The sequence below is a fragment of the Bacillus rossius genome, chromosome 3, assembly GCF_032445375.1.
Source record: "Bacillus rossius redtenbacheri isolate Brsri chromosome 3, Brsri_v3, whole genome shotgun sequence".
NCBI lineage: Eukaryota > Metazoa > Arthropoda > Insecta > Phasmatodea > Bacillidae > Bacillus > Bacillus rossius.
The window spans coordinates 7,147,593-7,175,195 of NC_086332.1; the positions used below are offsets into that span (position 1 = coordinate 7,147,593).

The following is a 27,603-nucleotide window of genomic DNA, read 5'->3' on the forward strand; positions in this document are numbered from 1 at the left end:
TCACGATCAATTAGTTAAGAAGCCCGCCTTAACCTGTTTGTGATATTCAAGAAGATTTTCTCGCACGGTGGTTGGCGGGTTCTTGCACGCTCGGCTCAGGCAGTATGTGTAAAGGAACAGGAAATGCTACTGCGAGGACACGGTGCTGTACTCACTGGGACAGGCCGGAGCGGTAGCTGTGCGCGGAGAGGGACACCATGAGCCCGTCATCCTGCACCACCACCAGGCCGACCGCGCGGCGCAGGGCGGGCGGGGGGTCGGGTCCCCACCGCCTCTGGCGCAGCCCCCGCAGGTACAGAAGCTGCTCCGGCCGGCCGGCCACGCTCACGGCCCCCTGCAGCGCGCCCCACTGGTCGTAGCCCGCTCCCAGCTCCCGCCTGCCGCAAGGGAACACCCGTGTCATCAGCACTAGCCGTGGTGCACACTTACACCCGCCCCCAGCTCCCGCCCGCCGCAAGGGAACACCCGTGTCATCAGCACTAGCCGTGGTACACACTTGCACCCGCCCCCAGCTCCCGCCCGCCGCAAGGGAACACCCGTGTCATCAGCACTAGCCGTGGTACACACTTGCACCCGCCCCCAGCTCCCGCAAGGGAACACCCGTGTCATCAGGCCTAGCCATGGTACACACTTACACCCGCCCCCAGCACCCGCCCGCCGCAAGGGAGCACTAGCTGTGGTACACACCTACACACGCCCCCAGCTCCCGCCTGCCGCAAGGGAACACCCGTGTCATCAGCACTAGCCGTGGTACACACTTGCACCCGCCCCCAGCTCCCGCAAGGGAACACCCGTGTCATCAGCACTAGCCGTGGTGCACACTTACACCCGCCCCCAGCTCCCGCCTGCCGCAAGGGAACACCCGTGTCATCAGCACTAGCCGTGGTACACACTTGCACCCGCCCCCAGCTCCCGCCTGCCGCAAGGGAACACCCGTGTCATCAGCACTAGCCGTGGTGCACACTGACACCCGCCCCCAACTCCCGCCTGTCACAAGGGGACAATCGTGGTACACACAGTGATGAGTCAGATCCCCATTTTCTCACATCCAAATCTCGAATTTCTATCACCAGAGAGTACATTGAATATATCCTTTTGAATCCGAATGTAAGTGTCAAGTGTCAAAAATAAAATAATAAAATAATGCACAATAACCGGTGTTCAAACATTCTACCATTTAAGTAGTTATTCGCAATAACGATCAGCGTAGATTTGTGCTCCCTTTTGGCAAAAATTCAACAAGAAGAAGTACTTTTCAATCCAAAAACACGCTTGCCATGACTTTCTTGTCAGAGATTGCCTAAGGAAATTTTCGGACGCGTGGTGAAATGGGGAGGTGCTATGACATTGACTGCCTTTTGGACTTTGGAGTGTGATGGTAAGCCCATGTTTCGTTACTTGTAATTATTGGATTCAAAAATTTCCATCCTTCACTTTCAAAATGGTCCCAAAAATTCTAAGCACTATCCACAAGTTTTTCCTTGTGAACATCTGTCAACATTTTCGGCACCAAACGAGCGCACACCTTCTTATACCCCAATTTGTCCAAAATGGTTTCGATCGTTGATTTTCTCACTTCTGGAATTGAAATTGCAAGATCCAGGACTGTTCGATGAGGGGGAGCGCAACACGGGGCGACGCACTCACGCCATGTTCCTCCAGCTGCCGTCCTTCCAGCGCTCGCGGGCCACAGCGTCGCTCAGCAGCCCCGCGCTGCAGCTCTCGTCGCACGGCACGGCATGGCTGCACGCCGTCCACCTGCCCACACACGCCTCGCTGCACCCTCTCTCTCTCCCTCTCTCTGACGCCCTGCGCGGCACAGGTCACAGCTTCCGCTGTTGAGTGCGTGTCTTATTTCACGTACTGCACTCAAACAAATAATACAGTTGTTCAAGGTTCAATGGCCACACAAAGGAGATTAAAAAATTTATTTGATTGTGTTAATTTTTTTAAGTTACAATAGTGAAAAATTATTTGGCAAAATACAGAAACTAAAATATAATCATATACATAGTGTGTGTATGATAAAGAAGTTACGATAAGAATATATACATATAAAATTATGTAATCAGAACATATATACGATATACCATTCCATTTTCAGTCAGAAGATATTGTATGATTATTTTTTTTTATATTCTTATTATATTTCACACTTCTTGAAGCCTAAAAAAATTTGTCAGCCCATCTTATGTCCCCACCAACCACTGGCGGATACAGAAAATGATAAAAAGGGGGAGGGGGTACAGCGGCATGGCTCCCTCGCCCTTGAAAATTTTTAAATTTTTTTTTCAATTTCTTATCATAGATTACCAAACATACTTAAGTATTATTTTACTGCAGTGCTAAAGATAACAGGACATTTTTGAATCCCAGCTAAAATGTACTATATATTTTAATTGTAAATGTACTAAAATTGTATTAGAAAATATAATTTGGCCCTCCCCTCACCCCGCCCTCGCCTGCGACCCAACGCCCGGGGCAGAACACTCTCTCCTCCACCTCCACCCCTCCACCACCAGATCCATCCCTGACCCTAACTCTTGCCTGGAGGGATTTATAAATTAATAATGGGAGACCAAAGTCGTCAGAGCTGCCAGACTGGGATTCAAACCCAAATACTCGGACACGTGAATCCAGCGTCTTATCAACTTGGCTGCCTCGCTCCGTTAGATGCTTGGAGTAAGTTTTGAGGATGCACCAGATAACTAGAAAGCATGGATGGCTTTCTGCACACCACTTGTGATTAAGCACATGATCCCGAATGTATTTCAGTGTTTTCTTTTCTCGGGATTATTGATTATTGTGCAGTACAGCTTCGTAATATTCTGCATAATCAAACAGAATCAACAGGCAACCTATACACAATAAAAGAGTCCAGTTTCATAGACTTTTATGTTCAATGTTAATGTCTTTATACAACATAAAAATAACATCAAAAAAATCACAAAATACATTTTTAAAATAGTAGTAAACCTTACACAAAATATTCAATGAGTTTGATTATTACTATGAAAATTATCACAGAGGAGCAGAGTGAAGACAGAGATAATTAATATTGGGTAATGGCCTTACATTGGAAGCAATTCCTTAAATTGGACAAATTAAATATATATAAATATAAAGCCATAAGCTAACTTACATGAAGCTGAAACGAACATGTTCCAAATCTTCTTCTTGATCATCACTTTCACGATATTCATTAATGATTCCCCGCCTGAAAGTGAAAGTTTTAATACTATTCATTAAGCCATATTTCAGAATTTGCTTTATGAACTAAGACATAATAAAATAAACCATAGACTTAATCATTTATCAAAGTTTTTAAAATATGCTTAAACACAAATGCAAAGGATTGATTCTAAACAATCTCTCTCCAGACAGAAAAATTAAAAAATTAACTTCAAGTATTTGAGAATAATAATAATGGGTCGGTGGTTGTGATTGCTAACACATTGCGCTCATGTGGCAAGCATCACGGATGGATACCAACACCCCGGCATGACTAATTTATTAGCCATGAGCATGACCCATGAGTAAGTAAGTACTCAGGTAGTTCGAAGTTCACAATAATCTTGAAGTTTCCATCACCTTATGTCTGTGTGTGTGACCACATGACGAAAATGCTACCTTTACTTTTTTTACTAGAGTATTTTAATTGCTATTTAATTATTGAAAATATTGTATTCAATAGAAATTTAACATTTTTAGATAAAGGTAGCAGAAATAATAAAACTGGCACAAAACCAGTTTTGAGTGAAACAACAGTTCAGTAAATATTGCTTAAACAAATTATATTCAGTGTCTCACCTAGAATAAAATTAACCTAATTAATACAAAGACTAACACCAGTACAGTAAAAGAGCAGATGAACCCAGTCCCACACCACGATGTAATTACCATATTTTCTATTTATTAACTTTGAATGGTATACATATTACTCCAAAGATTTGTCATGAATTCCACTACTTGGGTAGCTGATCTAAAATGAAAAGCCTTAAAACTACCATTCTGCCGATGCTCTCCCATTGGAGCCGGACTGACGCTCCAGAGCTCCGGGCTGGGGTGGACGAGGCAACGAGTGATAGGCTAGCGGGCAGCAGTCGCCGCTGAGCCGTCCGCTTCGACAGCGAGACGTTTACTTGTGCAGTCACACGTAAGCTTCGGTGTGAAGTGACTGCGAGTTCGACCCCACGTAAAACAAGAGTACGGCTACGCGAGACAGAAAGTCGGAGCGAAGGTGCCGACGACTGGTGTCATGAGCTACCTGCTAGGAGAGAAACTGGTTTTAAATTTGGTGCCGGCAACATATACAGTGTTGAGGGTTGCTGTGTACTTTTTTGATTGTGCGACTTGGTGCCTTTTTGCACCATCCGTTGTACCTTGGGACAGTGCTGCGATCTTCGGACTAAACGGACAGTTACGCATCATCATGGCGTTGGTTCGAATGTTGATGTATGTGCTCGAACATACAGAATTTCAGCTAACTAGTTAACATTTCACTAAGAAGCACACAAAGTCACTTTTAGTAAATGTTAACAATTTAGTAAACATAATAAAATTCAAACATATGTTGCATAAGATTACGGAAAACTAAAGAACGTTTCTTGTTAGTTTTTTTTTTGTTAAAAGTCCATCTGATTTAAAGGTTGCCTGCAAGACTACGAAAGAAAGTTGCTGAATACCCACTTTGGGCACACCGTGTTATGTACATGTGACTTGAACTTGACGGCCCCACAGCGGGTTCCAAATGAACTGAGCCCAGGTGTGCTGGCGCGAGCCCGCCGGGAGCCGGAGCACTACCTCAGCATCCCGTTGAAGGTGATCCTCCACCTGAGCAGAGGCTGGCACATCTGCAGCTTGAGGCCCCTGGCGCTCCACGACCCGGTCTGGATGTTGTGCACCGTCGTGTTGGGGTGGTCTGGAACACATCCCGTCAGCTGCCGTCGAGACAGAGAGGGGCACCCACAATTCTACTGTGGGGTTTGAAAGATCTTACACTAAGAAATTGGGGACAGGGCCCGATAAGACTGCTGCACTCCGCGACACACACCTGCTGCACTCCGCGACACGGAAGCCAAGGACGTAACCTGATGTTTGGACCACCAGGTGATCCAAATAAGTTGCCTCGTGGCATTTTTAATGTAGTAAATAGCTATACTAAATCATTTGCAGCCTCGGAAATGTTTCAGAACATAGTTCCAAGAGATGAGCGAGGAACGGCATGATCCGAATTGGCGGGCAGGGATTCTCAGTTGCAAAACCCCAGGCTGACCTATTAAGGATTAAAACTATACTGTCATTGAGGGAAGTTATCAACGAAGCATGTTACCACCACTGACTTAAAATCAATTATTTAATTATTTAATGAAAAAAAAAAATGAAAAAAAAAAAAAACATGGTAGTTACAACTTCAGCGTTTTTTTTTTTTTTTTTTTAATTTTTAAAAAGAGTTCAACAACAGATTAGCAGTTTGAATGTTATGTGAGAAGGCTGCGAGAATCACAACACAGCAAGAGGTCAAACCAGGAGCAGTATGAAGCCATCCTGGTGAGACCAAGAGCCAGATGACTTGTATGGCTGCTGGAGTAAAGAAAGTACCTTATCTAATTATGCATAAAATGTAAGACTCCTGTAACAAGCTTTCCTGATAACATGTTTAAATTTAACAGCTTCCTTAAAAGATTCTTTTGAAAGTTTTGCTGTGAAACAGTGAATGGGTTAGTGCTCACAGGAACGTCGGCATTGAGGAGCCAAGGTCGATAGAGACAGTTCAAGGGTTGCATTACGAGAAGGATCATTGAAGGAATGTAAGGGTAGGAGAAAATTGAAAAAGCCAGAGAAAACCCACAGGGATAATGCCAATGTATGCCTAAAAAAAATATATTGTATTATAATGAGCTGCGAGATTTTCAGACCAGTCAGACTTCATAGGTGGTCCTGTCGATATCCAGAGTACGTACCTGATGCTCTGGCGTACTGAGACCAATTGACAGATTTGTAAGAAAGGCATAAAGCACGTATTGTACTACAATAATTATCATCAGATGAAATTTCTAACCCAAAAAAAAATCCAACGCTTGCTCCCACTTCCGTCCCCCTGGGGGTGGAGAACGAGCTAGTGTGAGGGGTGTTTCAGGAGTGTGCGTGCTAATGTGAGGGGTGTGTTTCAGGAGTGTGCGTGCTAATGTGAGGGGTGTTTCAGGAGTGTGCGTGCTAATGTGAGGGGTGTGTTTCAGGAGTGTGCGTGACCACCTGGCAGCTGGTAGATGGCTCCATCTCGCAGCTGCAGCTGCAGCCAGACCGTGGCCATGTGCTTCCTGCGTCGCCCGACCCTCACCACGAGCCAGTTCCCCTCCAGGTCGGCTCCCTGCACCGCCATGCTGTCCGCAAACTGCAACAACCCCCGCTCCTGCCACCCCTCCGTCCGCACTTTGACACGAGGCCCTGGGCGAGAGGGCCCCATCGTTCCCCTTCGACAGTCACCGTCTTGCAAACGCCAGCGGGCCGCATGCTTGCAGGACAATTCTCGTGCGTTTGGTCTGTCAATCTGTACTCGTATGCTACACGGGCAACTAGTTTTCCTAATCTAAAATATGTTTGTTTGCATCGCACACGATTACCAACTATTCCTGATGTATTGTGTAATACATGTCTTAAAAAAATACTTATTTCTAGTATTGTCAAGTATTCTAACAATATATAGTACACTAGCTGCAGTACCCGGCATTGCCCGGGCTGAACACAGGGTGATGTATTGTCCGCGAGTTAAAGCAAAATGGATAGCGCTGTATGACAGTGCAGTGGACATAGACACACAATAGCTGTTTGTATGTATATGACCTATAATTTTCTGTTTATTTTCTGTTTAACCATGCATGGTGATAGGTTGAGCGATTTAGAAGTTGATGCACTGCAGCGCCATCTAGTGGCGATTTAAAAAAAAAAATGGATAGCATAAAAAAACTTCTCTGTGAAAAAACACTTTGATGCGCCAATTTTTATGTCGATCTGTCAAACGGTGCCGGAGTTTATCAATGTTATACATACCAACACCCTATTTTATATACAAACACACACATATATACAAATATAGACATATGAACATATATAATGTACACTTAAATCTGGTCTACTTGATTTAATTAAATCAATCTGATCAGTTTTATGAAAATATTCTTCCTGACAGCTGTCTGGTTATATTTTTATTTTGACACAATAAAAAAAGTATCAAAATGAATGTTGTTTTTAAGATAACTTCAATTAATCAATTCTATTAACATAATCAAGTTATAAAATAACTATGTACTGTAAAATTTACAAATTACAATGAAATCTTATTTAAATTATATAACCTATTTCAAATTAATAACTGACATAAAAATTAATATGTATACAAATTAAAAAATTAACTAATTTAAATAAAATTAAAATTTGAAGTTAAATAAAATAACCAAATATAAACTAATCAAAAACAAAATTTTTGCCAATAATTTCTAAAAAAAATGGATTTAAATAATTTGAATTTAGAGCAATTAATAATAAATGCAGACAATACATTATGACCTCCATAAATTAAATTAAATACAATTTATTAAATTGATTCTAATGAATTGATTAAATTTCTTCTTCTTCTTCTTCTTCTGATTGCAATCTTTCGAACTGAAGGTTTGCAAATTCAGAGGTTAAATAATAGTCATAGAACGTAATAAATCGAAAATCGAGAGTTGAAAAGGAGAGAAAATTAATGTCATCGTCATCTACGTCCGAAAACTGAACTCCAAGTTCAATTATATTCTCAGAAATTAAAAACCTATGAATAAGGAAAAAAATATTAGATTATATATAACTTTTCATTTACAATGTAGTGATAATTATAAAAATTAATACTTGGTTAACTAAAATCTTCTTAATTTTTTCAAATACTCAAGACGCTGATTGAAATCAAATGCTGATGAGTTTACTGACAAACAAAGAATTGTGGTTATGTTGTTTACAATGCTTATTCAATTTCTATAACCAAATAATATTTCTGTCAACATCAGCAATCTAAATTGAACCCGTATAGAATACTACATATTAATTTTATTATTCATTATAGCCCAAACTGTAATTAATATATATATATATTTTTACTTTCATTATAACGTCCCCGCAATCCCCTTTGTGGGTGGAATTTCGTAAAATTCGTTCTCATTTAAACTCATGATGACAACAATAATAAATTTGCCAAATTTAAGATCTGTAGGAGTTAAAGATTAAACATTTAATTTTTTATTTTGAATGCCCCCGCTCTGCCCTTTGTGGGTGGAATTTCATAAAATTCGTTCTTGCTAAATTTTAACATGCCAAAAAGAATATTCTGGCCACGTCTTATACCGATAAGAGTTAAAGTTTGAAAATGAGAAATTTATTTAATTAATGCCCCTGCAACCCCCCTTGCGGGTGGAATTTCATAAAATCCGTTCTTAGCTGACCTCTACTCGGCGAAAGGAATGTTCCTACCAAATTTCAAGTCTCTAGGCCTTATGGTTCCAGAGATATCGTGATGAGTCAGTACATAGGTGGAAATCTCTTATATACAATATATATAAATTATTATGTAGGAGTAAAAAAATTAAAAAAAAAATCATGGTGAAATTTATGGCAGGAAAATTATTCAATGCAAAGTGTGTTAGTCCTAGTTTATAACTATGCCAGTACATAAAAAATAAAAATAAATATTCCTTTAATCCATAAATACACATTTTTTTTTTTAAAAAAATATACATTATGTCTTTAAGTGAAAAATTTTGACTCCTTTCAGAAATTCCTTGGAAGAGGTTTATTGTTTACGATGACAGGATGAACTATAAACCAGCCAGAGTTGTTGAAACTAACTGATGTGCGAACAAGTGACGTGTACGGCGGGGCTTACGTCCTCCCCAGCGAGTTTCCTGGGGCGCTCGGCCCGCTCGTCCCGGGAAGCGCCGGCGGGCGCCGTGCCGCAGCAGCCGGCCGTGTGGCCGGAGTAGCCGTGTCCCAGCCGCTGGCGCGCCCACCAGCGCTTGAGGCGGTGGTTCCAGCCGGGCGCGGAGTAGCGTCCCCGCGCCACCAGCAGCCACGCCACCGCCGGGATCACGGCCGCCGCCGCGCCCAGCATGCACGCCAGCGCGCAGTCCGCCAGCAGCCTCAGCATGTCGCGCAGCGCTGCAACCGGCCGCGCAACCTCGTGGCTTCACTTCCGTGCTATCTGCAACCATCCTCGCACTTGGATGTCTCCGATAAACTTGCAATACTGCTGACGCAAGCAGGACTTTAAAATGAAGTGAAAACAGAACATAATACACTTACCATACATAACCAAGATACTACTACATAAAATGTTTCTTGGTGTTATGGATTCACTGTTCATCGAGGCAAGCCTCCTAGTTACAGCAACTACCTATAAGGCTGCACCCATGGGCGTCTCTGGCACATAAAGTTTAGGGGGGACATAAAATAAATTTATTTATTTAAATGCTAGTACATACGTTGAGTTAAATATAAAAAGTATTTTTTTTTTTCCTTCAAAATATGCTTTGTATGTAATTATTTAACGCCTGATCTACTACTGTATGTCATCACTGTAAATACACGTATTTTATAAACATGAAAATAGTATAAGTAAAACTACTGGATGTACTTGAAATATTGGGTTGGGGGGGGGGCATGTCCCCCACGTCCCTCCCGCCAGAGACGCCCGTGGCTATACCCAGTGATAATGCCACCACAGCGCCCACGGGAGAGAAGGGGGTTGTCTTTCCGTCTCGTTTCTCCTAACTCAGCTCATTTCCCTTAACACAGTTTCCTAATCCATACCACTTCTTCTGGATGTAGTGCAAGTAATTGCGTGTCGTGAAAATAGTCTGGCCCGGATAGTGGTTTGGATCCCTGGTCAATGTCAAACAATCACAGTAGAGAATACCAGGTAGGATTATTGGCCATTGCTACATATTTTTATCACCTATGAGCAGTTATCAGCAGTGATTGCTTTTTATCAAAATATGATTGGAAATTTTTTTTTTTTGGAAAGTGTTAATACTTTTTGGTTGTTCATTTCTGCTTTAGTAATGACTTGATGTGATGGAAAAAATTTAATTGAATTTATTTAAAATATATATTTTTTTACTCAGTGGTTGTCTTAGAAAATTTCAGTTAAAATTTATAAAACAAAGGTGCAACACCAAGATTTGTTTGTGTGATTACTGTGTATAATCAAACACATGGTAGTTTTTTTTAATACTTAATTAATTTTTAACTTTGTAAACATTATGGCTTATACAAATTTACAAATAGATACCAATATCAATTTCTTCTGAACCATCAAATCCAAGTTCAGTGAAAAGTTTTTAGTTCAGCTCGGTATGCTTGATTGGCACTTTTTATGGATTATCAAATGTTAATATAGGTAGTTTTACAGAGAATACAAAAAAAAAAAATTAATTTGGAGTAGAATGTTGTATAAAATTTTTTTTTGATAAGCTTCTCTATAGAAAGAAAAAAAAAATGTTGGTCATCTTCAAAAAATTATTACAAAAATGTACCCACAGAATGTGAAAAGTAACCCGCTAGAAAACAGGAAGCAGTGGGTCGACACGCACACAGACAATGAGGATTGACCCTGAGCTGAGCCCAGCAGCACAGAAATGGGACTTGGGGTCAAAGGTCAACCACCAGAATCCACCTGGAAAAATCTGAATGCGAGCGCTTGATTGGTGCCTGATTGCATTCTGTGCAGAACCATAGCGCCGGATTGAAGACCTTTTAGTGGAGTACATTCTGGTTTCTGTAACTCAGGGACGTAGCCGGGGGGTTATCCATGGGGTACGGACCCTCCCCCCCCCCCTTTTTTTCCAGGATTTAAAAAAAAAAGCGAAGACAGAATAATACAATTTACAACAACTTAGCCACATACGTTTACAGAGGGATTATTTTGGGAAAACTATAATGCAATAATGTATATCCTCCCCACTACGGTCAGACATGCCTTGTACACAAAAGGCACAGGAAATGTATTAGCACGTAGTCTATATTTAATGCTGATTTGCACATTTTCACTGTAAGCATTTCTTTCATACAAACTTGAGACGTGTGTTTTATGTATTTAATAACGTTAATATATGTATTTATTACTTGTTTTAACAAAATCATCAAAACGTTTGACGTAAGCACCAAATTAAAACTAATCAAATAAAAACCATAATATGAAATGTTCAATTTTCTTTTGTTAAAGCAAAATCATTACGTAAATTTCTATGTGTAAATGCTGTATCTCTGATATTTTGGTGTGATAGTAAATTTTCTTTTAAATTTCAATTACAATGAACACTTACTTGTAAAAGTGATAGAATGGCTATGCTGGACCCCCTCCTTGCTACGCCACTGTGTAACTTGATTTACCCAAGCGATCGTGGAGAAAGATTTCCAAGACATAGCTCAGCAATCTCATTTACTATTACATGTGAAAACTACGCCCATCGCAGTAAGTGGCTTACCAAATTCAAGCAGTGCTTCTGAGGTGAGCTTCAAGGAACAACCAAACACTCGCTAACTGATAAGTTACAAGCCAGACTGATAGTGGCTCAGACAGGTGTTCACAGATAAGCAAAGACAAAATTTTGATAAGGATGAAACCAACTGCAAAAACATGCAGATAACTGTTAACACGTTTTGTACCCTCACATGAAAGTTTTTAAAAACCCCTTAACTTCATCACCTTCATCAACATCAATAGGCAGAAAACTATTTATATCACAAAATTACTCAAGAAAATAATGATATTAAATACATAGTACCTGAACGTACCAAAAATTTTTTTTTGCTTAACTCAAACATATTTCAAATAAGCACCTATTGTCCAGAATTATCTCATTTCCAACCTCAATCATATTGTCTATATGAAAATTCTAGCCCTAAGATTTAATTTAATCAACAATTAAGTTTACTTTATAAGTTCAAAGTATGACAGAAAAACACAATTTTTTAGTTTGGTGGGATACAAAACATGAAAATCTAATTCAACACTGCACCTTAAATAAAAAGAGATTTAACCGCACTTTCAACATTTAGTTCTCACCTGTGTTTCCCGCTGGAGAGCAAGTTACCCACAGAAAATAATTTCACAGTTAAGAAATATTACTTAACACAATTAAGTCTAAACTAAAGACAGCACTACTTGCAAAAACTTATTTCATTGCAAGACACTGGTACTGACTCAAACTGTCATGCATATTTTCTTTATCCACAAGTGGAAAATACAAGTTAAAAAGAGATACTTCTCCTTTGATTTTTTTTTTTTTAATTCACAACTAGTGCATAAGAAATGTACAAACACTTAATGACATCATTATAATTATCTGTGTTTGCAGGCATCACTGACCTTGAGTTTTTTTTTAGATCACGAGGACAAGATTACTTGCACGTTAGCACTTACCAGTGGCACACACCATCACAGCTGTTGAGACACAGCCTCAAAGTAAGTGTACAGCACTCAAACAAAGCCTCTTGACGTCTGAAGGTACGATGCATTTGCAACAAACTTCCTCGTGTGTTTCCGAAAGCACACAACCGGGCAATCCTCTGCTCAAGCGGGGTCTGAATTACCTATGAAACAAGCAGCAAAGTGCTTCAATGAGCGGGAAATAATGCCATTTCCCACGACTCTTGCAGCAGGCAGAGTCACGTGCGGTGCACACGGTAATGGCAGGCGGGAGGATGTGGCAGGAGCTGCCTGACCTGCCAGGCAGACAGCAGCAACAGCTCCACTGCTTCACTTAGTGCAGCCTAGCAGCCTAGCGTCTCCAACCGTCTCCACAAACTAACAACATGGTCAGACCACGTCAGAACTTGCCAGACTAACGATTACAGAAAATATTAATGATTTTTTTTTATGTCAACTTAATTTCACTTTTTTTCATAGACAATTTTGTTGTATAATACGTAGTTTTATTTTTATTTAAGTGCAATTAAGTTAAAAACAATAGTGATACAAGTTTAATTTTTTTTTTCAATAAAATACATAGTATGTATTTATTTTTTCCTTCATATTAACAGCACACACATGTTTTTTTTCTAAGTAGGTACAAGAGTTGATAATGTAAACTATAGGTGTATTATGACAGCCATTGTAATTATGGATGTTTAAGTATTAAATATTGGTGATAAAAGTTAATTTCTTAAATTCTGGTTGTATTCACTATTCCATTCAACTTCTTTGTATTGATAGGTGCATTTCAATGTTATAACCGTTTTATTCTAACTCACCATACATGTTATGATAACACAGACTTAGGACATGGATACATGGAACGCCGAACTACTTCAGGTGAACAGGTTTAAATAATCATTTTTACAAACATGAAAATGTACTGTTACACAGCATTTGGTGTAGAGTATGTTCAACTCCAAAACTGGTAAAATTCAACGAATATATTTTCATAAAAAAAAAAAACTGAAAATAGTGTTTAAATTTTTGTAAAATTATATAGGTGTATTTACTCCGTGTAAATAAAAGGAAAGTTGACAGATAACTTTGTATGTCTTCGGATTAATGTGTTGTTGTGGATTATACTTATTTGAGCAAGAATAGCTCTGTTAAGATATTACCATCAGCATTAATTTGAGAACAAAAAAATAAAATTATTTGTTGCAGTTGGTAAAATATTACACAAACTTGTGCCAGAAACACTCTCCATCTTGCACTTTTCGCAAATGACTGTATATACTCTCAACACTCAACAACCAATCAGAAGCATGTGTAGAAGAGACGTCGTTCTGAACTACTTTGGCAACCTGTTTAGGTTGAATAAGAAATAACCTCACACTAAGACTAAACATGTGTCAGACTGTGTGTAATTGTACGCAATAGTTGAACATGTACACCTGAAGTAGTTCAGAGTGAGTAGTGTGAGCGTGCCCTCCTAAAGGGCCTGCTAAACTCACACCTGCAGTCCGGGTCGAAGGTCACATGAGAGCGAGCCAATCAGAGGTGTGGGCTGGGGGGCCGGAACCCTCGTCACCACTTGGGGGTTGGCCCCTCCACAGGAAAAGGCCTGAGCTTCGGTGTAAAGGGGTTCTGCGAACAACTTCGGTACAATTCTAAAATAATTTAATATTCATTAATTAAAACTAAATAGAATTGTGCAATATTTGTCTTTGTATTGAAATTTTCCAATGTTACAAATTAAACGCTTTCTTAAGTCAGTGCCTTCCTAAACTTCATTTTCAAAAAAACCGTTTGATCATCTGAAAAGGCCTTGCTAATAACTTACCAGTAAATCTATAGCTAACATAACCATCACATACTAAGAGGGTATCACTGTAGTTTACCAATATTTTGTGATCTGAGGTTAGGTACCATTTCCTTCGGTCTCGAAATGTAAGTTATATTCCAGAGAATTTCAGTATTGACATGCTTGAGAAATCAGTATTTTTGTGCCAAGGCATTATAAAATGGAGAACTGCAAATCTAATTGACTCATACATTGAAAGCTTGATCTCAACTCAACTAGCTCTAACTTAAACTGTTGACTCAACATTTTTTGTTAAACCAAATTATTTATTAATATTTTAGTTTGAGCTCTAACTTAACTCAGTTCTGAAAAGAGATCAAAACACTAAAACGTCGTTTCATTGATAACAAGTGTCACCATCATGGCAGAGTAATTAAACAGGAGCACATTAAAGATTTCATTCATTTTATTTTAAGCAACAGTCATCAACATTAGAAACCATAAACATAACATTCCATTGCAACAAATTAAAATCCCAACAAATTGTATAAAAACCTTAAATAAAATTAATATTAAGCAATACACTGAAATTATAAATGTGCACAGTAAATGCATAAACTGGAACATGTTCGTTGCTCACAAAGTCTTCAATGTTATGTATATATTAATTTAATTACTATACAATAAACAACAAAACATAATTAGTGTCGCAGGATGGAACACTTGTGTTACAAACACACAATAAAAAATATTGTGTATATTTAAGTGCAAGGTCTCTATTCCGGCACCTATCAAGCCGGTCACAATCAGATTTATCGGGTGGATTTCAGCAGCTGTCCTTGGTCATCCGTTACATTACCGTGCTGCTGAAGCTTTTAATCCACTAGAGTTTATCACTACTGTCTGATTTCATTCCAGTACGGTGATACCTGTTTTCTAGCAGGTTACATTTCACAATTCACGTGTACATTTCCCATTAAATTTTTTTGCAGATTACCGCTAAAAAGTATTTTTTCAATACAGGAGCTTATGACTTATTTTAGATACCTTTGTACTTTACATCAATGTATCTTTGGTATTCTCGTTAAAAATAGTCACGTTTGTTACTCCGGCAGACTGCTGTCCCTAATGAGCTGGATTAAAGACCTTTTACTATATTTTCTCTCATAATACACGACAAGTAAAATGAACCATACTTAGTGCAATACAGTAAACTCCCGGTATACCGCGCCCCGATAGATCGCGGAATCGGGTATATCGCGGGTCAAACCATGTCCCCCAATCAGAAATGAATAATAATAATAATAATAACACAGTAGAACCTCGTTAATTCGTGATGGTCGGGACCGAGATAATCACGGATTACCGAATTTCACGGACTAGCGATTAAAGCCCGGAAGGGCTTGTCAAGCTTCTCAGATACCGGCGTGCAGCTGGGTTAAGGCCAAGGTCATGTGACGTAACATCTCCCGAGGCTTACTGCGCCTTGGCAGCAGATGGATAAAAAATAGTAAACTCTCCATTATTCGTGTTAATTGGGACCCGCCGATGCCCGGCTAATTAAAATCCTGTAAAAAAAAAAGTAATAAACCCGGATAATCCGTTCACTGTAAAGACCGCCTTCGAATTAGTCTCGGCTTAAAAAAATACGGCACTGCCTAGCCATTAGTTCACGGTCATTTACAACAGCCGAAGAGAGAAAGATAAGATCGTGCTGACCTTGCACCCTCCACCCTCCACCCTCCCCCTCGTACAGCCGAATGCCAGCCAGACACGTCACTCGCCAGGCGCCTGCCGTGCGTTGGCGGGTGGAAACAAACAAAGGGAGACGGGAAGCAGAAGTCAAGACATCCCCCTCAAGTTTAAAGAGTGACAAATGTGACAGCTGAAAGGGGGACGACACAAAGGGTCGGTACAAACAGCGTTGCAGAGTTTGGCGGCCCATGCGAAGGCTTGCAGTGTTTGCCGGCCGCCGGCCCGCGTGACGTTAATTTTAAGCGCTGACAATTTTTACTTCTCTTTTTTTTTCTGCACTTTTAAATCGTCCCGGATTATCCGATTCCCGAATTAGCGCGTCACGGATTAACGAGTTTCTACTGTAATAATAATGGAATAAATGATTGACAGCCGATTAGGATAATTTTGCGTTGTAACTCACAAACTAAGCATCGGGCAGAAAAAAGCCTAGGCGTAGAAAATGTCCGCAGTGAAATTCTAAACAAGATATCTCCGTACATTATTTCTCTATCTTGTAGTGTTTTCAAATTATGATCCAATCCAGACCAGTGTTATTTTCTGAAACATTAGTTCTTAACATTTTTTTTAACCCACAAATAAATCATCGGACAGGGGACCCGATAAAGCCTACCGTCCAGCGACATTATCCAGCGTGACTCGGCTGGGGATTGATTTTGGATAGGTTTGGTTGACGGCAAGCGCTGGGAGGGGAGAGGCGAGCCGAGAATATGCGACCAAGACACCCGGGTAGATGGGAGGAGTGGAATATAAGCGCCAGTGATGAGAGGGGCGATTAAGCCGAAAGGGGGGAAGTCTGGTGACCTTGAGTAGTTCACTCATGTCCGTCTGCACACTTCTCGTGGTCATGTGTGTTGACAAGCGGAGACATATAAATGTTTTGTTACAACTTGAACCTACAGACGTAATATTATTCGTTGTATTATACACGTTCATCTTTTTACTTTGGTATAATGTTTTAACATTAAATAATAAAGTAAATCAGCTAGCGTAATTTTAATCTTTGCCGAGGAATTCCCAGTGGTCCAATACTTACGTGAACCATACTGTACCACGTTTGCCGTGAGGTAGTACACAAGCCCCGGAAATGTTTACGTGTAGCGGCCTCCCGACCTTTAACCAGAGGCTGGGGAATATAACACTTGCCGATCCGAGCCACATACACTCAGCAACTCGACACAGCGTTTGATGGAATAAGTAAAGACAACGTTTAACAGACTTTTTAATACGGCGCCACTGATTGCGCTAAAATTATTTTGGCGCAATTTTTGTATCCCACATGTGACCATTTATAATTTACTGTAAGCATGGATAACAAAGTTTAACCACTTTACACGATAGACGATTCTTTATTTTATATTGTACGAATGCTAGAATAGTTTTTCACGTATCTGCTGCATACTTCTGCAAAAGACACGCTATTTGTAAGTACGTAAATCTAGAATTTTTATTTTGTCAATCAAACTCGGTACTTTGCGATTCATATTCGGTTTGAAGTATTACTATGGCCTTTCTATTTAGAAGACTTTGACCACAAAATCGTGTGTAACCGCACACACTGCACTTACTTTGTTACGGACACTCAGACGAAGCAGATTCTGTGGCTGACACCACGAGACTGGCAGCAGCTTGTGTGCCGCACGTGTGTATGGCGGCGTGTGGCGCGCTCGTAGGCCGTGCGACAAACTGTGCGCGGCATGCGGAAAAATAAAAAATAAAATTCAACATTTAATAATTATATTTACAATTTATTATTTTTATTTTTTCACCCGCGTTTAGTGAAAACTGCGGATGCAAAGTCCGCACAAAGGCGGGCCGTCTATACTGTGCGTGCTTGCCGACCTATTAGAACACAGGCGGTGTTTTATGCCTTTTGACCTTGGTCACATCGAAACATCGCGGTTATGCAACAACGCGGGTAAAAGTTATGTCCCCCGACAACCGCGTTAAATAGGGAGTGTACTGTACTTGGACAACAGTATGCTTTACAGCTTTTACTCCACTCAACCTTATCACCCTTAAATTTTTGTACAATACTTCACACCATTATAATACAACAAACCTTATATTTGCTGAAGGTATGCAGTCCTTCATCAAGCAGTATAAAAAAAATCTCTCACAAAGAAATTTATTACTCGGCTGGTCACAAGACTGTACGGTGAAATTTCATTACAAAGTAGGACCTCACTTCAAACTACATACTTCTCACGTTTAGGTATATATAGTGTATTGAAACCTCTACAAAATATTATTAATCTAATATAAGTTCTTAACGAAAAAACTATTATCATTATTAAGTACAAAAAAGTTTTTTTTTCCAAGTATATTGTAACGAGATTTCACGGTGAATTTACAAGCAAACTGCACAGCGCAAAACTGGTTTTGAAAAGATAAACTCCCACACATGTGAATCAATAAAAAGGTTTCTCACTTACAAATACAGCAATAAATACTCTAGTGTTATTGGAACCAGTCATGGATGCATCACAACACTCCAACAAAGCAACCCAATGCCCACCCAACCAATGACTATATCGTAATTTAAAACACTGCACTTTAACGTCCCACTAGATGGGTTGTTTATAAGATTGTGCATACGTACAAGATAAAAATGAATAATAGCACGAAAAACTGTGGAAACATCACTGGATTATTGAAAATGGCAACAAAGGAACTAAATAAGTACGGCAGAGATAAAACTTGACCACCGAGTGTTGCAAGTGCAAACATTCAGGTAAATACAGCAATAACGTAGACTCATCACACCACAGTGCGACCAACTGCACATCACACACAACTCAAGCTAGATGCTGAAATAAAAACATCATGTCTGCATGTAAGTTCTAATAACACATCACACTATAGATGCAAAATTCATAACCTCCCAAAGGAAGTTTGGATAAATTCATTCGAAAAGATGTAAACGAATAACAATGCAAGTAAAAATTACCTAATACAGCCAGGGTAAAAATTAAGTTGAAATTTGTAAACTGTAATCACAATATTTTATTGAATGTAAAGAAAATAGGTTATGATTTGCTATATCCTAAAAATATACTTACCATATGATCCAGCTTGTAACATTGGGCTCAATACACAGGATTGATGAGCTTCCAGTTGCTGTTTATCTTATACGATGGTTGTCTTGCATGATGGTACTTAAAGTGCCATCACACATCCAGTGGTCGTTGTTGCACGCAGTATGACCAATATGAGAGCATGGTGGTGGGGAAGGTCTATTTTTAGAATGGTTTAAAATGACGAAACCCTGAGTCTGTTTACAGTCGGTTGGATTCACACTCACAACCACAGCCAGTGGTGTGTTAGTTTCTCTCTCAGGGTCACTTCTGCGTGCTAGTTCACGAAGAGACTGCTCTACATTTAATGTTGTTGTAATGTTCTGTGGAGTGTTTTTATAGTTACATAGTTGTTAACTTCCATGACAATCAGGCAGTAACAAAATAACTTTCAAACACGATGCTACATTCCAGGAACTCAGCTAGGAATTTTCCTTTACTATGGGTGAGTGAAAACCAACCCAGACGTCTTTTATTTGCAGCTTATCTGCCTTTGTTTGCTCTGACCTTGAGACACATTCTAGAATTACACCAGGAGATAGACATTACGCAAACGTGCAAAAAAAAATGCATGGACACATACAAAATGACCAGCCCTACTTTACACTCGCATGTCCACATAAAATGCAACCAAATATTTTTTATATCACTTGTGTGATACGAACACACGTGATGGTTGTGTTATTTCCATCCACAAAGTAAAGTGGCTGTCTTCCAGAAAGATGTATTACTGAAAAGCTGAGCATCTGTCTTGTGCCAGTAACTACAGTAGTTTTTCCTACCTATCTCTGGAGTGAATAGTAACAATTCGTATCCCTGAAAAAAACAGATTCCTTACTTGTCTATTCACTATTGCAGTTCTTAGCTGTCAGCTAGAGGCGAACTACCTGCCGATCTCAAAAGTACACAGTACTTACACAATTTCAAATGGAGCAAAAGAGTCTGCAAAAAATGAATGTATGTACGTAGTATATATAATTTTATAAAATGCTCAAAATCTAGAATTTAGGTGGGCACATTAGGGGTTGGTGAAGATAATTATTATTATTATTATTTTTTTTCCATTTAAAATTAAAGTCAAAGCAAAGACGAAGATCCAAGTCTTAGCCGTAAATGAAGACGATGTCGAAGATAACTTAAATATTTTGCTAATTTAATAAAATTTAATAGATACAAATTTGAGTGCTTCAGAACATTTTTAATCAGCACCTTGCACACTTAAGAACAAAAATACCTATTCAAAATTAGTTATGTAATAGTAAAATTAAATTATGTATGTACATTTTTTTAAATGAACAAATCTATTTAACAAGATATTCTTTTTTCCTGTTAAAACATATTAGTACTTTGACACAGCATTAAAGCAAGTTACCTTGTTGTAACTCTTTAAATTAGCAAACATTTAAAATTGTCTTCAGTTAACATTAAATCATTACCCAGAAATAACTGGCACAACCTATATGCACAGTAAACAAAATTTTTGATTTGTAAACATCTTAGCTCTCTGTATTTGGCATTCGGTACGACTAATTTCATGGAAATGGAGTGGAAGTGCAGGACACAGAAGTCTCAGAAAACATGAAAAGATGGCAGATGCATGTACAGCAACATAAACCTGTATATCATCACTTTGCTAAATATAAAATGTTAAACGTACTGGTGTGCCAAATTAAACTTTATGAAATAATGTGAAACTACCCTGGAATGTATTTGGTAAACTAAAATAGTCATTGTAAAATGTAATCCCAAGTTTTAAATGACCTAAAAATAACTGGCTTACAATGAGTATGACACATATTCTCCTCAATGTTTCCCAATGATCTTGGTAGCATATTGGTAAGGTGTGCGCTTATAAAGCATAAGTTCCGTGGTTCAAATGTCATTGAATAAAGAAATTGTTTTTTTAACTTTTTAATAACATTATAATATGATATTATGTTATAATAATATTTAATCAACTCAATAAGGTTTGTAGGAAGCATTTACAGATTGATTTCAGTCATTTAAGCAAATCAAATATACAAACATACTATAGTTAGTTTTGTGTGTTTTAAATGTTTCATATTAATATTTGTCTGGAAAATTTATACATAGTATAAACTGTTTAATGAATTTTGACAAGATGGGCAGTATTTCAATTTCCTTGTCGAAAATCAAATCCCACTCCGGGATCAATTGGACTGCAACTTTTAGTTTGAAAAATACTTCAAAGATGGCGCCACATTCGTAATGCTTCAGAGAACCAACAAAAGATTAAATATCTTTGACATGATGTTCATCCCAACACGATTTTCCTGACTAATAAAACACACATATTTTTAAAGTTTATATTATATTTTGTTTTGACTATTCAAGTTTACAAAATGATTTCCAGAATAGTTTCACTAGTATAAAAATTACTTTGGCACAGCAATACACTTAGTACATCCCCCGTGGGTCCACCATCTGGACTTTGGCTTGTGGATATATCAGTTTCTGCATGCTGTCAGATTTCTGTTGTGTAATGAGCACCTATTGCATTGCATCTCTGGTGCATACTAAAATTTCACCCTCAACGAGCCTAAAGAATTAAAACTTTAAAAATGATAGTATCATCTTGTTAAACAGTTTTAAAGTTAGATTTTAAAAAAGAGGAAACATTTTTTACAATTTTTTCCTTAAAATGAATAGTTTTCATATATTTATCATGATTTTCATTGTTTTAAAGCATTCGTAATAAGTTTATTTGCAACATGAGACCTCATGAATTTGCTCGTTACTGAGGTTAGATGTTTACACATCACTGGCAAGTGCTGAAATACTTGCTCACAATATTTTTTTAAACTCACAATTCCTGTAATAAATTATTTACAAAAAAAAATGTACTGTTTAATAAATTATCACAGCACACAACAACAATAATAATACTACATACCCAATAGCTTCAGAAATTTCTGCAAACCCAAGTACAGTTCAACGTGGACATTAAGTAGTTGTAACATGAAACCCATTCAGAATTTTAAAAACCAGAGGCCAGGACACTACGCGATGGTGGGGCTTATGCAAGTAAATACGATAGAACAGAAGAGATTACCGACGTGAATACGGAGAAAAACTGCGAGAGCGAAGATTCCTTTACGTTAACGTTGTTTACACGCCTCCAATACTGCAGGGAATCATATCAAAGATCACGGAACTTCAGTAGAAGAGTCGAGAGAGTTGTTTTACAAAGAACGACACTTCTGAGGAGTAATTCCTGGACAAGTACTCCAAGTTGCGGGGCGAGGAGCCACACAGTGCTGCCACCAGCGCGGCCTGCGGTCTCGCGGGGGAGTTCGCGGACATCAGTCCTTCTTCTTGGAGTCCTCCAGCTGAACCGGGGACGACTCGTCCCGACGAGACTTGTCTACCGGGTACAACCTGCGGACGAGCAAGCAGCATGCACCAGCCTGGCCGGCGCGGCCGTTCTAGTTTCGCCTCACTTGCTGATGTTCACTTGGATTCATCGGGGTTTTTCCCCTCGTGATGTGTGTTGTTTGGTTCCTTACTTGATCGCATTTTGTAAGGCACAAGATTATATGGTGAACTGCGATAAAACCGAAATAACACAGGAAAGTATGTCAAAACATCCCATAGCACTGAAATGCATATTATATCATGGAATTAAGCAGCATTTGACCAAAACTTAATTCATTTCATAAAAAAAAAGTATTCTTTACGTGTTTGAAATTCAAGGAAAGTCTTTTCCAGACAAAAAAATTGTACCAAAGGTTGTGTACCAAAAAAAAATTATTTAATTTTTTTTATTTTACATCTCTAATAGAATCACTTTGAAACAAAAATGATCACTAATTTATATCTTATTGTTCTGAATTTATCTGTTTTTAGACCAATATATAACAGATTATTTTATTACAAAAATGCAGCATGTTAATTTTACCACTATTTTGGTAGAGTCAGTATAAAAAAAACCTTCTTATACAAATAAATACAATACCACAGAAATCTTGTGTTTTCAAAACAAAATTGGACCAAAAATAAAACCATAAAATCTTGTCTCTCAATATTTTATGTGTTATTGATTTTATTTTATTGTTTTTTTTTTTTTTTAACAAGGTCTTTAGAGATGGAAAACCACTGCAAAACAGGAAAGCGGGCAAGGATGAAGCATGGCCCACACAAGGAACCATCCCAGAATTTTCCTTGAGTGATTTTGAGTAACCATGTAAAATCAAAATTGGAATGACCTGACAAGGATTCAAACCACGGTCCTCCCAGGTAGAACAACATTATTTTATTGTTGCAACGTCTCGCACAGTACCTGAAACGAACTTTGAAGTCCGCATGCTGCTGTATTTTATCACCTCATGCTACATACGACACTCAAAAGTAATTATGTAATTACTGAATTAAATGGATTGCGTTAAATGTCTCCCGACATGAGCTCTTTACGATGATGAAAGGTGGTGAGATACCAAAGAAACAATGGAATGAAAGTGAGGAGAAACAGGAGTACCCTGATAAACCCGCCGGTACACATCCGTCAAGTCAAATTTTCCCAATTGCGAAGATTCCAGGTTGTACCCCACCAGTGGAGCCACAGTGGCCCGTGTGGTTACTGGAGGTGCTTACCAGCGCTGGTACAGGTAGATCAGGAACACCACGTCGTCTCTGAAGCACGCCACGCGGTGCGCCGTGGGCATCGTGATGATGAATGCAAATAAATCATCAATGAATGTGTTGAATGCCTGGGAAGAACAAACACATACGTACTTACCTCACTGAAATGTTTAACTTAATGAAACACCACTTAAAGAGACAATAATATTTATTAAAGTCTTACTATTGAAAGTGTAAATTTCCTCTGAAGTATAAATAAAAATAATCAGAATAATTAATAGTGAAAGGCTGGAATCCCTTTTTCACATTTCTCAAAGGACCAGGAGAGAATAAAAAGGGGGATTAACATATCACAATATGGATGGGACCACAAATGTCAGTTAACTTTTATGCAGCAAATACATAATGAGATATAAAATTCTATATATTAGCACAGCTGAAGAGGAAAACAAGACTGGGCTCATTTATACTAGTTGGTTAGTATGATCTGTGTACCAGTGAAACTGGCTTATGCTAAAGAACCTCTTTTTTTTTGTCAAAGCTAGAACATATTAGCATACATCACTATTCATCAATAAGCTATAAAACATATCTTCAATATAATATAGAATTCCAATATGTACATTGTATTGACAAAAAAATAATACTATATCAAGAGTTTGATGTACAATCTAACACAAAAATTTTGTACTGTAACATGTACTAATACAAAATAAAACAACTACATATATAGTAAAGATAACATTCTTTACTTTGCCGGAATAAAATTCCTTAATGTTTAAATAAACCTTAAAAAAGGTTTACTGTATACTTTGTTTTGCCAGATTGTGTTTATTTTTTATATAGGAGTATGTAACAAGAAAGATATTTATGAAATAAAATATATTTTGATAAAGACTTTCAAATATGGAAATGCTATATGAAAAGTAGTGAAATCTTGAAAGATGTCTTATGTGTTATGTGGAAAATAGCATTTATGATTCCCGTATGCGGTATTTAAATTTTCACTTTAAGCACTTATAAAGTAATAATTTAAATTTTACAACTGCATAGAATTAAAATATTTATTGAAAACAGTTTCTCTGCAAACGAGTCAGTTACAAAAAGATAATTAGCTTAAACTAATATGTCTTATTCACAAATTATAAAAATGTAATTAACAATGCTTTAAATTCCAAAAATATAAATAATAATTTGCCTTCAAAATGATGGAAGAAAAACTTTAAGAGTGAAGGTACATTTCTATGAATTCTTGAAATAGTAATATGTTTATTCTAATTCTGAAACTGGACCCAACCATCAGCATCACACTCACTTTGTACATGAAGGCCCTCCACGGCAGGTGAGCCACCGACTTGAGCTTGTAGTTGACAAACAACTGCGGAAGCATGAACAGGAACCCGAAGGCATACACGCCGTTCACCAGGCTGTGCACTGTCCACGAGTACCAACTGCAACAACATGTCACAGTGCTGCCAACACACCGTGTCTCCCTCCTCCACAGCAAGTGTTCAACTCCTCAAGACATCTGCCACGCGTGCTAGCTACTACCTCTTGTAATCCATCGCTGACGGTTTAGATGTCAATTCCATTTCCTGCCTTTTTGATACACCATTATCGCATTATCCATGATTAATAATTGTGATACTCCAATAATTCGAGACCTGTGCATAACCTTTGTTGTAATTATTTTTTTGGTATTTTTCTTTCTGGAAACGAAATTGTCACGCTAAAAGAGCCTACCATATTTACCCGCATATGGATTGCACATTTAATGCATTGGGTTAAAAAAAAATTTGAACTGGGTGGTTGAATATGTGTATAAATAATTAATCTATGTAAATTTTTAATAAATATAACTCCACAAGTAATAATTTGTTAATCAAAATGTGTGCACGTGCATGTGTGTGTGTGTGTGTGTGTGTGTGTGTGTGTGTGTGTGTCCTTGTAGCAGTCCTCTCCCCCGCTCATGGTTGTTATGCCCGTGAACTGACACGTTACACAATTAACATGTCTAATCTTGACAGGCGTTTATGGCGCAATTGTGACCAACATTATTTTTTTTTTTGGCATTTCCCATTATTTCAAATGACCATTCCGTGACAAAAACTGCAGACATCGTTGGTGTTCAAAGGTGCATATGTTATCCTCCTCCAGACCTGCAAAAGTTTGTTGGTAACGCATGAGTGCTAGATTATATACAAGGAACTGACCAAGAGTACCTTGTCACCACTACTCTCTCCGCAGCAAAGGGGTGGGTAAAATAATAATAATAAAAAAAAATGGACGAAAAGGAAACAAGGATCTTAAAAATAGCAGTTGTCCTTTGTCTTTTTGATTGATAGTGTGGGTAATTCAGTGGGTCGTCAATATGATGGGAGAGGAGGGGGGGGGGGGGCATAAGTGGACCACCTGTCACCCTCCCGTGGTAAACAGACAAAGAAAAATCAGGGGGTTAACACTAGTACTGTATTTCTCATGTGCCAATAAGCTGAGACACGGAAAACAAAGACTTTACTTGTATCCATGGATTACTTGTATCACGGTGCGACCCTTATTCGAGGGCGACCCTTAAGGTGAAAACGTTAAAACTTTTTTTTTTGCCCAAAATTAAAGGTGCGATCCATACATAGGGGCAACTCTTCTGAGAGAGTGGGTTATTTACTATCTCCAAACAAAATTTAATTTAAAAATTTAGTTTCACTGGCATGATTGAGGTAAAAAATAAGTAACTCATATTCACTTTTACATAATAGTATAGTGTATCAAAAAAGTGTAAGTATCAATTACAAAATTCCTGATACAAGATATTACAAACAGGGCTCTTAAAACATGTGTCTGTGTATAAAATAAACATAATGCATTCAATTACATTTCTGTAACATTTACCTGTACCTATTTAGCTGGTTTTGTACCCCACAGTCAGGTATAAAATCCAACTAGGAATACTAGAAACAAACCCAAGCTGAAAGCAGCTAGAGCAACGCATGAACTGGGGTGCTGTCACAACTTATAAACACACAACTTAGAAACACATAACTTAGAAACACACAAGATAGAATCTTCTAAGTTATGACAGTTCTAAGTTGTGATAGTTCTAAGTTATGACTTTCTACGTTACGACGTTTCAAAGTTGTGTGCTTCTGCGTTGCGTGATTCTAAGTTACGTGTTTCTAAGTTATGACAGTTAAGTCATGGTAGTTCTTAGTTATGACTTTCTACGTTACGACGTTTTTAAGTTGTGTGTTTCCGCATTGTGTGTTTCTAAGTTATGACAGTTCTAAGTTGTGTGTTTCTAAGTCATGATAGTTCTTAGTTATGACTTTCTACGTTAAGACGTTTTTAAGTTGTGTGTTTCTGCATTGTGTGTTTCTAAGTTACGTGTTTCTAAGTTATGACAGTTTGAAGTAGTGATTGTTAAGTTATGACTTTCTACATTATGACGTTTCTAAGTTGTATGGTTCTGCATTGTGTGTTTCTAAGTTATGATCGTTCTAACCTGTGACAGTTATAAGTTACGTGGATTTTTTTCGAGGTTTCTTAGTCACGACTGTCCTGAGTTGTGTGTGGTTCCCGCATGGACCCACCTCTTGTGGGGCTCGTAGAGCAGGGAGTAGACGGCCCCGCCCACACACAGCGGGTACAGCAGGTAGGAGAGGTACCGCATGCTCTCCGCGTCGAACTGCTGGGTGCGCTGCTCCGCCTCGGTGCGGCCCCTCGACTCCAGCCTGAGCCACGGCACGAAGCCCCGGGCCAGCGTCGGCCGCACGCGCACCAGCTTCTGCACCTTCCACATCTGCCGTGCCCGGCACCGCGTCACGCGTGGCCGCGGCTCTCCCCCCTTTCACCCGGGGCACTCAGACACACTCACACACACTCTCCACATCTGCCGGGCGCCCAGCGCCGCGTCACGCGTGGCC

At 38.8% G+C, this 27,603-nt stretch overlaps 2 protein-coding genes across 6 annotated transcripts in view; both read right to left on the reverse strand.

The window, feature by feature from the left end:
* The window catches only part of LOC134530148 (prodigiosin synthesizing transferase PigC-like), a 53,676-nt gene extending 34,518 nt beyond the window's left edge, over window positions 1-19,158 (reverse strand). For 2 of the 5 annotated variants that reach the window (XR_010074783.1, XM_063364770.1), the window contains exons 1-9: window positions 19,070-19,150; window positions 13,963-14,105; window positions 12,455-12,624; window positions 8,918-9,189; window positions 6,256-6,394; window positions 4,804-4,921; window positions 3,143-3,217; window positions 1,648-1,758; window positions 156-377 (exon numbers count right to left, since the gene is read on the reverse strand). Coding sequence is in view for 4 of the 5 variants with exons in the window: in XM_063364770.1 (XP_063220840.1) it covers window positions 156-377; window positions 1,648-1,758; window positions 3,143-3,217; window positions 4,804-4,921; window positions 6,256-6,394; window positions 8,918-9,189; window positions 12,455-12,470 (953 nt within the window). In the remaining variant the exon portion in view is untranslated. Of the gene's footprint in view, window positions 1-155; window positions 378-1,647; window positions 1,759-3,142; window positions 3,218-4,803; window positions 4,922-6,255; window positions 6,395-8,917; window positions 9,190-12,097; window positions 12,839-13,962; window positions 14,106-19,069 lie in introns of all 5 variants that reach the window. The other 3 variants (XM_063364772.1, XM_063364773.1, XM_063364771.1) reach the window with 3 other exon arrangements.
* LOC134530150 (lipid scramblase CLPTM1L) overlaps window positions 17,735-27,603 on the reverse strand; it is a 28,191-nt gene continuing 18,322 nt past the window's right edge. Inside the window, exons 8-11 of the mRNA XM_063364774.1 lie at window positions 27,271-27,479; window positions 24,999-25,134; window positions 23,696-23,811; window positions 17,735-22,483 (exon numbers count right to left, since the gene is read on the reverse strand). Coding sequence (XP_063220844.1) covers window positions 22,408-22,483; window positions 23,696-23,811; window positions 24,999-25,134; window positions 27,271-27,479 — 537 coding nt within the window. The 3' untranslated portion in view covers window positions 17,735-22,407. The remainder of the gene's footprint in view (window positions 22,484-23,695; window positions 23,812-24,998; window positions 25,135-27,270; window positions 27,480-27,603) is intronic.